Source organism: Physeter macrocephalus, chromosome 7, assembly GCF_002837175.3.
Source record: "Physeter macrocephalus isolate SW-GA chromosome 7, ASM283717v5, whole genome shotgun sequence".
NCBI lineage: Eukaryota > Metazoa > Chordata > Mammalia > Artiodactyla > Physeteridae > Physeter > Physeter macrocephalus.
The window spans coordinates 54,159,083-54,172,571 of record NC_041220.1 but is presented as its reverse complement, the minus strand read 5'-3'; the positions used below and the strand labels follow the sequence as shown (position 1 = coordinate 54,172,571).

Here is a 13,489-nt window from a genome sequence, read left to right as displayed (position 1 = left end):
ATTTTATTTCTTTTTCTTCTCTGATTGCTGTGGCTAAAAATTCCAAAACTATGTTGAATAATAGTGGTGAGAGTGGGCAACCTTGTCTTCTTCCTGATATTAGTGGAAATGGTTTCAGTTTTTCGCCATTGAGAACAATGCTGCCTGTGGGTCTGGCACATATGGCCTAAATAGACATTTCTCCAAAGAAGATATACAGATTGCCAACAAACACATGAAAGGATGCTCAACATCACTAATCATTAGAGAAATGCAAATCAAAACTAGAATGAGGTATCACCTCACGGACACGGGGAAGGGGAAGCTCAGACGAAGTGAGAGAGTGGCATGGACATATATACACTACCAAATGTAAAATAGACAGCTAGTGGGAAGCAGCCACATGGAAATGTAAGATAGATAGCTAGTGGGGAGCAGCCGCATGGCACAGGGAGATCAGCTCCGTGCTTTGTGTCCACTTAGAGGGGTGGGATAGGGAGGGTGGGAGGGAGATGCAAGAGGGAGGAGAAATGGGAATACATGTATATGTATGGCTGATTCACTTTGTTATACAGCAGAAACTAACACACCATTGTAAAGCAATTATACTCCAATAAAGATGCTAAAAAAATAAATAAATAAAGACACTGACAGGGCTTCCCTCGTGGCACACTGGTTGAGAGTCTGCCTGCCGATGCAGGGGACACGGGTTTGTGCCCCGGTCCAGGAAGATCCCACATGCCAAGGAGCGGCTAGGCCCATGAGCCATGGCCGCTGAGCCTGCGCGTCTGGAGCCTGTGCTCCACGACGGGAGAGGCCACAGCAATGAGAGGCCCGCGTACCGCAAAAAAAAAAAAAAAGACACTGACAAATCAGAGAATATCCACAGGGAAATGCCTATGGGGTTAATATATCTGCCATTTTTCCTAATGGGGAGGCAATATGGTATAATGGAAATATTATTAAAGTTTGGGTTCACATCCTGACCCTGCAACTAGTTCTATGACCTTGGGCGAACAGTCTCTTTGCCTGCTTCCTCCTTATACACAACAACACTAATACCTTCCAAGATTCCTGAAAGGATTAAGATATTAAGGGAGATATCTAGTATCCACCTAATCCCAAAGGAAGACAAGAAAAAACAGTACAGTAGTTTGTCCCAGGTCATAAAGCTGTTATTGGGTTGGCCAAATTCGTTCAGTTTTTTCCATAAATATGGAAACACCCAAACAAAATTTTTGGCCAACCCAATACTAAGTTCACTTTTGACTCAGGACTTCTTAATTTAAACCCATGCTCTCTCCACTACCTTATACTATCTTTCAGTAGATTCCATTTCATATCAACATACTCCAAATGAGTAAAGTTAACTCAGTTTTCAATCTCTAATAACTCAGGCACCCCTGAGACCCTTTCAGGTGGTCTGTAAGAACTTATATACATAGATTAGAATTTTCCAGAAGCTATATGACAAGGGATTATCACAACAGATTGAATGCAGAAGCAGATATGTGAATCCAGCTATCTTCTATTAAGCTAGACATTAATGACATTTGCAAAAATGTAAAACAGTATCATTCTTCTCACTAAATCTTTTTTTAGAAAGTAGCTAATTTTCACAAAAAAGTTACCGTATTAAGATGTAATGGGTACTATGGTACTATTTTTCAATAAAATAATAAATATTATTATATTTGAATTTAATTTCAAATACAATAAATATCAATAGATAAAATCCATAATATCTAAAGGTCTTTGGGTCCAAAAAGAGTGTAAAAGTTCCTTGAGACCAAAAATTTCGAGAACCACTGGACAGAATATATCCAATCCTTTACTAGACTTAATTTCATATCAATGTCTAAAATTCAAAATAGTACTGAAAAACCTATTAATTAACTTAAAAACTATGTGGGGAAGGTTGGGGAGAAGTAAGGAAACAACATGGTATTATAGAAAGAAGTTTATATTCAAAAGGTGTGGGTTCAAATCTTGGCTATAATGCCTTACTAGATATTTCCCTAAGTAAACCACTGAATCCTCTTCAGCTTAAATTTCCTCATCCATAAAATAAGGATAGTGGCAACTGCTCTAACTTCTCAAGATTGCTAAGAGTAAGATAATAAATGTGAAAGCTCTCTATCAACGAGAAAGCACTATGTAAATATAAACATAAAATTACAGCTGTTGTTAAATTTTACCTCTATGGCAGACAGATGGACACTTATGGTTTCTACATCCTAAAGTCCGTCCACAGTTTTGATCACAAGGTGGACAGTTTCCAGGGCAACACTGAAGGGAAAGCAATACATAAAGAACAGGTAATTTGAAAACCGTACGTAATATGAATGTCATTACTAGTTATTCACAGAACTTAGGGAAATCAAAAGATAGTTCTTTTCACTATAAGAATAAAAGTATTCAAGAATATCAACATTCTTGTGTAGAATACGTTTTACTAAGAACTTATAAGTTTAAATAGACAATGACCTAATTTAGTGAAATCAAGCTAAATTTTCTTGCCCTTCAGTTAATTATTCTATGACTTAAAATAGTTCCATAAGAGAGTCTCTCTTCTACTTATCTACATAGAAATTGACAACATTAACCACAGGAATGGATCTGGTCAAACCCTACAGTCAATTCAGGCAAATAATCTGGCTATTTTTAAGATTTAATTACAATAAAACCCATTCAATGTATAGATTAGTTTGGCAGTTATTTTCAAACCAAAGAATCAGAGACTGACTAAAGGAAAGAAGCAGAGATAGGCTAATTGCTTCTAGTGCTGTTTTGTTACTCCCTGATTTCCAATCTGTTAGACATATAGCTGTCTATGACCTGTCCCAATTTTCATTCATGAACACAAGGCAACTACTTAAAGTTCCATCTTGCCATTCTAACTCCTTGACAAACTTTGGAAAGGAAATACAGACTACAATTGTCTTAAAGAAACTTGGGTTTGTAACCTACTTAAGAACAAGTTTCAGTATATAAAAATAGCTCAAAACAAAATACACATTATTGAAAATCAATTAAAAGTTAAAATAGTTCATTCAATTAAGCAAATATTTACCAAGTAATACTATGTGCCTATCACTTTCCCAGTGGCAGTGGGAAAAAAGAAGGTTATGTGGTCCACAACGTGAATAAGCCTTTAGATGTTTGTTTCTCACCATGATGACTAATAATGACCAGATTTACTCTCCTGCCTTAAACAACTAGAAAATCAGACAAAATATTTGAAACAGCAGTTTTCAGACATTAGACAATTAGACAGCACAGGACAGAAGCCCCTATGAGGACAGAAACAAACAAGATGAGTCCTATGATAGCACAAGCTTAGACCTGGACACAAGGAGAAAGATCACAAGCAGAGCCCAGTGGTCTCACCAAGTTGAGGAGACAAAATTCATAGGTCAGAGAGGCAAGTGTGGTTAGAATTTGTGGAGAAGTGGTAGCACAAAGCATAAAGTTTATAATGTCTGGAAACCAATCAAAAGTCACCTAGCAGTAAAGAATAATCCAAAAGGAAAAGAAAACTCAATCAACAAAAATAGACCCAGAAATGACAGATGACAGAATTAGTAGACAAGGACATTAAAATAGGCATTTGAAGTATAACCTATTCACTTATATTCAAGAAGACAGAAGAGAGCATGAGCATGAAAAGGACAGACATGGAAGATATAGAAAAAGTCACAACTCCAAGTCTCAGAGATGAAAAAATACTGTCTGAGATGAAGAAACACAGGATGGGATAAACAATGGGATTAGACAATGCAGAAGAAAATTAGAGAACTTGAAGACAAACAATATAAGCTACCATTAAATATGAAAATTAAAAGGACTAAATAATAAATGGAGCATCAGTGACCTATGGGACTTCAAGCAGCATGACATACCTGTCAGTGGAGTCTCAGAAGGCAATGGGTGGGGGAAATATTTGAAGAAATAAAGATTGAAAATTTCACAAATATGATGAAAACTATAAAGACATACAAGAAGCTCAACAAAAATTGTACTAAAGAAACATGAAGAAAGCTATACAAAGGAACATCACAAATAAATTACTGAAAACTAATGATAAAGAGAAAAATCTTTAAAAATAGCCAAAGAAAAAAGATACATTACATACAGAGGAACAAAGATAACAAAGATAGTGGAGCAACATGTTTAAAGAATGGGAAAAAAATTGTCAAACTAAAATTCTACAGTAAAAATATTTTTTCACAAACAAAGGCTAAAGACAGTTTACAAAAGTTGAAAGAATTCATAACGAGCACTACAAGAAATGTTAAAGGAAGCCCTTCAGACAAAAGAAAATGAAATCAGATAGAAACCTGAATCTATATAAAAGGATGAAAAGCACCAAAAATCATGAGTTTGATGATAAATATAAAAGACTATTTACTTTTTCACACTCTTTAAAAGATACCTGTTTAAAGCAAAAATAAAAACAACATATTTGAGGTTTATAAAATACATGGGTATAAAATGTGTAAGAGGGCTTCCCTGGTGGCGCGGTGGTTGAGAGTCCGCCTGCCGATGCAGGGGACATGGGTTCGTGCCCCAGTCCGGAAGGATCCCACGTGCCACAGAGCGGCTAGGCCCGTGAGCCATGGCCACTGAGCCTGCGCATCCGGAGCCTGTGCTCCGCAACAGGAGAGGCCACAGCAGTGAGAGGCCCGCGTACCACCAAAAAAAAAAAAAAAAAAAGAAAAGAAAAAAATGTGTAAGAATTGAATAAAGGAGGTAAAATGGAATTATTGAAAGACAACACTCAAACAGAAGACACAAGAGGGAAAAGAAACAAAGAACAGATGAAAAAATAGAAAACAGCAAAATGACAGACTTAAATCCAACCATTTTATTAAAGATCACAATAAATGTAAATGATCTACACCCAAATTAAATGATAAAGATTTAAAACAAAATAATTACCTAAATAAAACACTTATCTAATTGCTGTCTGTAAGAAATCCACTTCAAATATAAAGATTTGAATAAGTTGAAAGTAAAAGAATGGAAAATATATGCTGTATGAACACTAAGCAAAACAAAGTTGAAATCACTATATTTAATAGATTTAAGAACAAGGTATCTTACCAGAGATAGAGGGATAATTCACAGTAATAATAGGGACTCAAAAAAACTTCAAATCTACAAACTCAATAAAATTCTCCAGTTGACCTTACACTGAACCAAGTTTCTATAAATAAGATCTGAACAGCAGAAGTTAAGCCTCTACCATGCCAAACAAACTACCACTAACACTGCTATGATGCTTTAAAGTCAGGGAACAGGGACTTCCCTGGTGGTGCAGTGGTTAAAATCCCCCTGCCAATGCAGGCGACACGGGTTCAAGCCCTGGTCTGGGAAGATCCCACAGGCCGCGGAGCAACTAAGCCCGTGTGCCACAACTACTGAGCCTGTGCTCTAGGGCCCACGAGCCACAACTACTTAGCCCGCGTGCCACAACTACTGCAGACCGTGTGCCTAGAGCCTGTGCTCTGCAACAATGAGAAGCCACTGCAAAGAGAAGCCTGCACACCGCGAACAAGAGTAGCCCCCGGTCGCCGCAACTAGAAAAAGCCCATGTGCAGCAACAAAGACCCAATGCAGCCAATAAATAAACAAATAAATAAATGTTTTTTTTTTTTTTAAATAAATAAATAAAGTCAGGGAACAGAAACAGCCGAAGAACCAAGTAGAAGGAACTATGCACAGGACAAAAAGAGACCCTTGTTATTTAAAAACCTTGCTAAGATTTCCCACTAATACAAACAATAATGTAGAACATTTATTAATATTTCATACGGAAAGCAAAGAATATGCCTAAGTATTTGAGGAACAAGTCAAGATGGCACTTATCATGGGCCCAAAGAGGAAAAATCCAAGAGAATTTTAAAATCAGTTTTCCAAGCTTATTACCTTTCTCCTACACTGATGCTTCTGACAGTCCCGCATCTTAACACACTTAGTTTCACAAAGATACGGTTTATGACACGGCATTCGTTTTGTATGCTTTCCACAGCGACAATGCTTCTCCACTTCCTGGAAGAATCAAATAAATGCTATTAAAATTGACTTTTGTTGACATGATTTTTTTCACACTGCAATCTCTATAATTAATAAAAAATGAAAGAGAAAAGTTTAAGAGTGTTTTGTATGAAAGACTTTTAAAAAAATAAAGGAGAATTTCCTAAGACATTTGTTTGTTCCAAAAAGACTTCACAGAATTTCCATTATTAAATTTAGTAAAAATTTGATATTAAATAGTAAAACATCACACATTAAAACCCCTTATATCTAGTTACACCATAACATCTACGCATCTAGTTTCAGTAAAACAAGAAAACTGGATTATCTAGTAGTATGTCAAAACCAGAATGACATCTAGGCATTTTTTTTCCCTATCATCCCTAGGCCTAAGTCATCATTGCTTTGAGTATCTTCTGAGAATAAACAACCCCACACTAGTCTATAAAAATAACAACATTCAAACTTTTACCAAGCAAAACAAAAAAGGTAATTTCAGATTTAATTGCTGGCATACTCTCCTGCTTCATCATAAATATTAGATCATGACACAGATGTTTATGAAAACAATCCCACTTGACATATTATGACAGATAGCTGTAAAAGTAATCATTACAGGACATGACTAACTTGTCTACATGTTTCACAAGGACCTCGGTGACAACGCTGTGAACATCTGTGGATTCCACATTCAAGTACTTTGTCACAACTGTCTCCACAAGTTGGTACATCTTCTGTACAAGGCAAAGAAAACTCTAGAAGCAGACAAAAAAAAAATCAATATTAAAAATAACATACATTATTATAAAGTACTAATAACGTGCCATGTACTTGTGGATTCCTAGAGAATGACAGGTCTTTCAGACTATGAACTTTTGCATCTACATATTTATTGGAAAGTTAACTTTAAAGAAAATAACCCCTATATTTGTAAAGTTTATGCTTTTTAAAAAGAATTCGATACATGACAAGTTACCATTCTCAAGAAGCATATTTTTATGAGCTAACTACTTCAGAAATACTTTACAAAAGCCCATGTAAACCACTATAAAGAATTCTACAATATATAGAATAATAAAAAAAAAATTTGCTCTAAACAACCCATAGGATGGAGACAAAAAAAAAATCTAGACTTAAAAACTATGAAACTGACCTTTAACATAAACATATTATAACAAGCATTTGCAATAATCTTATAAATATGTGTGCTGGTATTGGTGCTGAGTCAAGAAAGTGAACTTGAACTGTAACCCTTCTATGCCTTTATCTCAAAGTAGCCCAAACTAAATTCACCTATAATCTAATACACAACAATAACAATAGCTTATAATTATTAGGTTTCCTTTATGTGCTGGCCACTATACTAAATACGTGCATTTTATCATTTAAGTCTCACAATTATCTTATAAAGAAGGTACTATTATTGTCCCCATTTAACGTGAGAAAACTGCAGTTCATGAAGGTGGGATTTGAACCCACATACGCCTAGTCATTTTTTTTTTATTTTTTCAAATTTTAGCAGAGATTTATTCATGGACAGAAAAAAAGAAAGGGAGAAGGGGAGAGGAACTAAAAGGAACACATCTTGGAACTCTTACATTCATCATAATCTTATTTAAACAGATTTACATGTGTCCGCACACTATTCATAATGGTGACCCTTGGATAATCGAAGATAATGAATCTCGAAAAACAGCCTATTATTTTCACTGGGCTTCCCTGGTGGCGCAGTGGTTGAGAGTCCGCCTGCCAATGCAGGGGACGCGGGTTCGTGCCCCGGTCCGGGAGGATCCCACATGCCGCGGAGCGGCTGGGCCCGTGAGCCATGGCTGCTGAGCCTGCGCGTCCGGAGCCTGTGCTCCGCAACGGGAGAGGCCACAGCAGTGAGAGGCCCGCACACGGCCAAAAAAAAAAAAAAAAAAAAAAAAAACAAATTTGTATTATTATTGAAACTACATTATGAGCTCCCAGAGAAATCTAATTTAATTAGGAAAGTACTCTAATTAGCATGATAAATAATTATAATCCCATTAAAGGTTTTTTAAAAAGTCTTACTTGACTTCTGACAGGGACAGAACCTTTTCCCAGATCGAGGGCATTCTCCACAAGCACCTACATGGCAAACTTGCTCACACGTATGATTACCACATGGCAGTATTTTCCCACATACCTAAAATAAAATGCAATAAGCACTAACGACTTAAAAGTTAACAAAAGACTTTGTACATGACATAATCATTTCTCAGTCACAAATAAGAAACTTCTTTAGATTCCTCAAATTATTATGCTTTATATCTTACATAGGTATCATATGTATATATGCATAAGCATATACACACACATTTCTTATGCGCCAGGGAGTATAGTTTTTAAATATAATAAAGGAAAAAGAACATGCAGTTTCACATGGTCATCCACCAAAGATTTCCAAATGGTACTAAAACCATGCCAATTCTAGGACAATCTACAGAATCAATACTACTTCCTCAATTGGATTAACTTAAGAAGAGGGAAAAGAGGAAAGAGTACATATGTACTAAATCCAAAATTCAACAAATAGCTGTTAATTTGAAAAAAAATTTCCCCTGGTAATTAAAATGATATTAAATTGAAAAAGTTTCCTAAAACATAAATATAATTCATCTGAGTTGCTATTCTTCCTCTCCTTTTATCCAACTAAACCTAATTAGCATTTCTGATTGTTTATGCTTCTATATACTTTAACACCCACTCCTCAAAATGCATATACACTTACTTGATCACAGTGCCACAGTGGACTTGCACAGCTTCTTTCAGCTACTTGTTTGCCACAGACACACTTTTGCCTACTAACTCTTGGACAGGGTGGGCAACCTCCTAAAATCAAAATGATAAATTAGCATGGAACATTATAAAAGCAACAGAGACTGCTTTACTTCTGCTTAAGGCCGGAACACCTAACAGGTATGATCTTTTACCTGCATGACAAGGATTTTCACATTTATGTTGTCCACAAAGCAATTTCCGTCCACATGGCAGGTGACAGGACCATTCCTTAGCACTGCACCGACGAGGGATAGGTTTTGCTTTCTTACAATAACAAGTAGTTGTGACCATTTTCGGACAAGGAGGGCATGGACCTAGAATCCAATGAAAGGGAAAAAAAAAAAATCAGAAGTCAAAAGTAAAAATTTTCAGTTCCTACACCTATCAGGAATTTCTAAAACTTTCCATACTGATACTTTAAAAGGCAATCCCTTCCAATATTTTCTTATGTAAACTTAAGTTCTGAGTTCAACTCTCACAATTTTTTTTACCTCAACATAAGGAGAAATAACCACACACAATTAGAAATATAATATATAACTCACCTGGATGGCAGAGGAGTAAACACTTATGGCCACAAGGAGGTTTAAAATCTCTCTCACATACTTGGCCGCATGAATGAGGCACAAGCCACGGATCTAAAGGTGGATCTTCCACTTTGCCACAATAGCAATAGTACCTACTAGGTGTGTCAGATCGTTTGTATTCAAACCTACATTTTGGACTACAAAGAATGAAATTACTGAAGTTAATTTCATTTATAAAAGTGACATGAGGCAGAAATATAAATATACTTAAAAATAGAGTATATACAATCAGTTTTATGTTAATGTAACCTCTGCTCCATCTTTATATTAGTAAGAAACAAGATTTTACTAAAATCAATTTCAACCATCTACAAGAGCTCTGTCCAATAATTTCCTGAGATGATGGAAGTGTTCTATACCTGTCATGTCTAACACAGTGGCCATTAGCCACACATGGCTAGTGAGCACTTGAAATGTGGCTAATGCGTACAACTGAGGAAGAAACAATTTTCTATTTCATAATTTTTAAGAATTTAAATAACCATGTGTGGCTAGTTGCTACCATATTAAACAACACATATCTAAAATACAGCTACAAAAGAAAGCAACATTAGCTTTCTACTAACAACCTGAACTTTATTCTTGAGATATTCATTCCAATTTTATAAAGTTCAATGCTTTAAAAGTTCAGTTGGGTGGTCTACAAATAAGCAAAATATATTAGCAATAGCAAGAAGAAGAGAGAAATTGGTTATAGGTAGGTAATACAGCAGCAAGAAACATGACTTAAAATCTAGAATTACGGGGGAAAATGTTTGAAAATAAACAAAGAATTTCATATCTCTCAACATCTAATACAAAATATACATATTTCAAATGTACTTAAGTCAAAGAAAAGTTGAAATACTGTTTCACATTCTCTGATTTTTACCTATCAAGATTAAAATAAAGCAGTTTTAGTCCTAGAAGCCAAACTAACATAATAAATATAGAAAATTTAATAAGATTGGATAATATACACCTGCAGTTTTGAGAGATTTTGAGGATAAAATCGGAAGCCGTTGATCAAAATGTTAGAGGACAGTCTTGTACAATGTGATACCAATACATACTAAAAGGAGCTCCTGAGAGAAGTACCAGAATTTTGATGGATTCTAGTTCTAAAGAAATGAAAGTTCTTTAAAAAGGATTACTAAGGAGTTGTTTTGCAGGGGAAAAACAGAGTCTGAATTATTTATTAGTTAGCAAAAGGAACTAGTAGTTATATAAACTGGGGTGGCAGGGGGAGCCATTAGCAGGTCTCATATCTTCACAAACCAAATGACTAACTGAAGGCCAAGGATGGATACTTAAACTGTCAATAAAGCAACTGAGGAGCTACGATTTTTACAACTAAACATTCCAACTAAATTAGAAAAAGTTACCAAGGCCAGGGATAATCTCTCTTTCCAAAATCATCATCCGTCAAAGGAGAAGATACCAGAAACTGGCTGTCTTTAGCCCACTTCTGGATACAGGGCATGTGAAATATACAGAAACATCCTGAACAACTCCAAACCTAAGACAAAGGTATCAGAAATTAACAAGTATGCAATGATTTTTCTTTGATAATTCCACAATACTTTAAAATAAGCACCACACTAAACTATTTCAAGAGCTACCTAAGGATTAAAGAAAAAAACTTTCCTTCCACATAACAGAAGAGATGTTCTTTATAAAAACTAATGTACATGTAGAACACTTTAAAGAAAAATAGTATTAATCATGCAGATTCATTCAGCTAGAAACAACTACTGCTAACGTTCTGCAGAGTCTCCAATTTTTTCATATATATTTCATACTTTTAAAAAATGAGGTCATACTGTACTGATATATAACTTCATAGCCTTTCTTTTAACACAGTACAAGCATTTACCCTTATCAAGTAGGTTCATATAATATGATATTTATAGCTGTACAGTAGATATCATGTTGATTTGTTTACCATAATTTAACCAAGTTCAGGTTGTTGGACATTTAGGTTTTTCCAACTATAAATAACACCACAAAAAAAATCCTTAAACACAAATATGTACACACAATCTCTATGTTGCCCTTCAGTTATATAAAACCTATTAGTCTAGCACTTAATGCTAAATTCTAAAAATTAGGTAAGCAAAAAACTTCAGTGTGTGTATATATACACACACACACAAACACACATATACAAAATTTAACAGCTTAAGGAATAACAGTAATTAATTTTTTTAACCAGCCAATACTTTGCTATAACTGACAAAAATCAGTTCACTTTTCGTCATAACATTTTGCAGCTGTTTAATAAAATCAGACATGGAATATATTGCATAAGCAGGCAGGAGCACTGAAAAAAAGCCAACTTCTTAGTTTGAGTTCCCCCCCAAAGCAGTGCCCAAGAAAAGAACTGGGATGCAGAAGTAAAAGGCCAAGATAGGGAAGAGGAATTGCCAATAAACTGTATGTTGTTGAGCTGTCTATCGCTAAGGGCCAAAGTTCAGTCCTGCTAGGGATGCTCTGAAAAACCACGTAAAACATGCCTAGGACACCCCCAGCCCCAACCACTAACAAACAGGAGGCTAGGGCACTCATCCCCCAGCTCCCTATGGTGGAATGCTGCCCCAACAGGCATTAACTCTGCGCTGCACTACACCCATTTCCTGGCTGAGTCAGTTCCCAAGGAGAAAGCACTGAGGCTGGAAAAAAAAATTCACACACATAGCAAGTGTTTACAGTGAAACTGCATCCGCATGCAGAGAGACTATTCCTCCACTGCAGCTGAAATCAGAGTAAGACAACCAGATGTGACTCAGGGCACCAAAGGCACCTGCATCTGCTACGCTATCCTACCCAATATATTTTAAATTTCTGATTCACTCTACACGACCAATCCATTTCACATCTGACCTGTCTTTCTCTCTCTAGGCAATGCTGCTATAATAGCAGTGGATTAAGCTGAGGTCTAAATGGTGAGTCTATCATATTCGGTCATCACATCCCCTTAATTGCTTTATTAATGCCCTTTAAATGTATATATACATAACTTCACCATTAGGCCATAGCGTCTCTATGTACATGAGTTATCTCTGAATCCATCTCTCCCCATTAACCCTAGCCACTTTCCACAGTGCCTTCAACACAAGAGAAGCTCACTAATAAAATGTAATTGTCACTGCTAGGTTTTACTTCCTTGAAGGCAGGGAGCATATCTATGTTTTTTTAAACCTGCTGAAAGTAATGAAATATAGTTTACTTAATATTTCAGTATTTATGGGAATCTCTAAAGTACCGATACTAAAAATGCTTTATCAAATTGCTAAAAATATTGATTGCTCATTTAGAGCTATTTTTCTTTTAATTAAAGAATCCCAAAAATTGAGTATCAATTCATAAAGAGAATTCTCAATGAAGTATTCTTAAACAAAAATAAGCAAAAAGAATAATAAATGGTTACAAATTATAAATGCAAAATAAGATATTTGGGGGAGATAACATTAATTTAGATAAGGAGAAAAACTTACTGCTTGGTTTCTCTTCACTGAAGCAATACAAATTAAGCATGTCATAGCCCCTGCTTGAAAAGCTTCATTTACATACTGTTTTGTTCGCTCTAACTCACGAACATCTCCATCTTGAAATTTAAAAATTGAAAACTTCAGGTTAAGCAACATCTGAAAATAACACAAACTCACTAACAGCACCATATTATGTGAGAACTGTCTAGTAATATCAATTTCTCAAAATATAGCTGAAAAAATGAGAAATTTAAGAAAAAAGCAACCAGTGAACTGCCAAGAGGTCACAAAGTCCATGCATTACATCTTATGTACTTGATTCAAAAACAGTTACCTTGGGCTTCCCTGGTGGCGCAGTGGTTGAGAATCTGCCTGCTAATGCAGGGGACATGGGTTCGAGCCCTTGTCTGGGAAGATCCCATATGCCGCGGAGCAACTAGGCCCGTGAGCCACAACTACCGAGCCTGCGCGTCTGGAGCCTGTGCTCCGCAACAAGAGAGGCCGTGATAGTGAGAGGCCCACGCACCGCGATTAAGAGTGGCCCCCGCTTGCCAAAACTAGAGAAAGCCCTCTCACAGAAACGAAGACCCAACACAGCAAAACTAAATA

At 36.0% G+C, this 13,489-nt stretch overlaps 1 protein-coding gene across 5 annotated transcripts in view; it reads right to left on the bottom strand.

Annotated features, from left to right (window-relative positions):
* NFXL1 (nuclear transcription factor, X-box binding like 1) overlaps window positions 1–13,489 on the bottom strand; it is a 55,060-nt gene that overhangs the window by 33,854 nt on the left and 7,717 nt on the right. For all 5 annotated transcript variants that reach the window (XM_007115208.4, XM_007115207.3, XM_055086000.1 and 2 more), the window contains exons 4-12: window positions 12,887–12,996; window positions 10,775–10,908; window positions 9,369–9,547; window positions 8,976–9,137; window positions 8,774–8,874; window positions 8,074–8,188; window positions 6,649–6,773; window positions 5,911–6,033; window positions 2,178–2,268 (exon numbers count right to left, since the gene is read on the bottom strand). In XM_007115208.4, coding sequence (XP_007115270.1) covers window positions 2,178–2,268; window positions 5,911–6,033; window positions 6,649–6,773; window positions 8,074–8,188; window positions 8,774–8,874; window positions 8,976–9,137; window positions 9,369–9,547; window positions 10,775–10,908; window positions 12,887–12,996 — 1,140 coding nt within the window. The remainder of the gene's footprint in view (window positions 1–2,177; window positions 2,269–5,910; window positions 6,034–6,648; window positions 6,774–8,073; window positions 8,189–8,773; window positions 8,875–8,975; window positions 9,138–9,368; window positions 9,548–10,774; window positions 10,909–12,886; window positions 12,997–13,489) is intronic.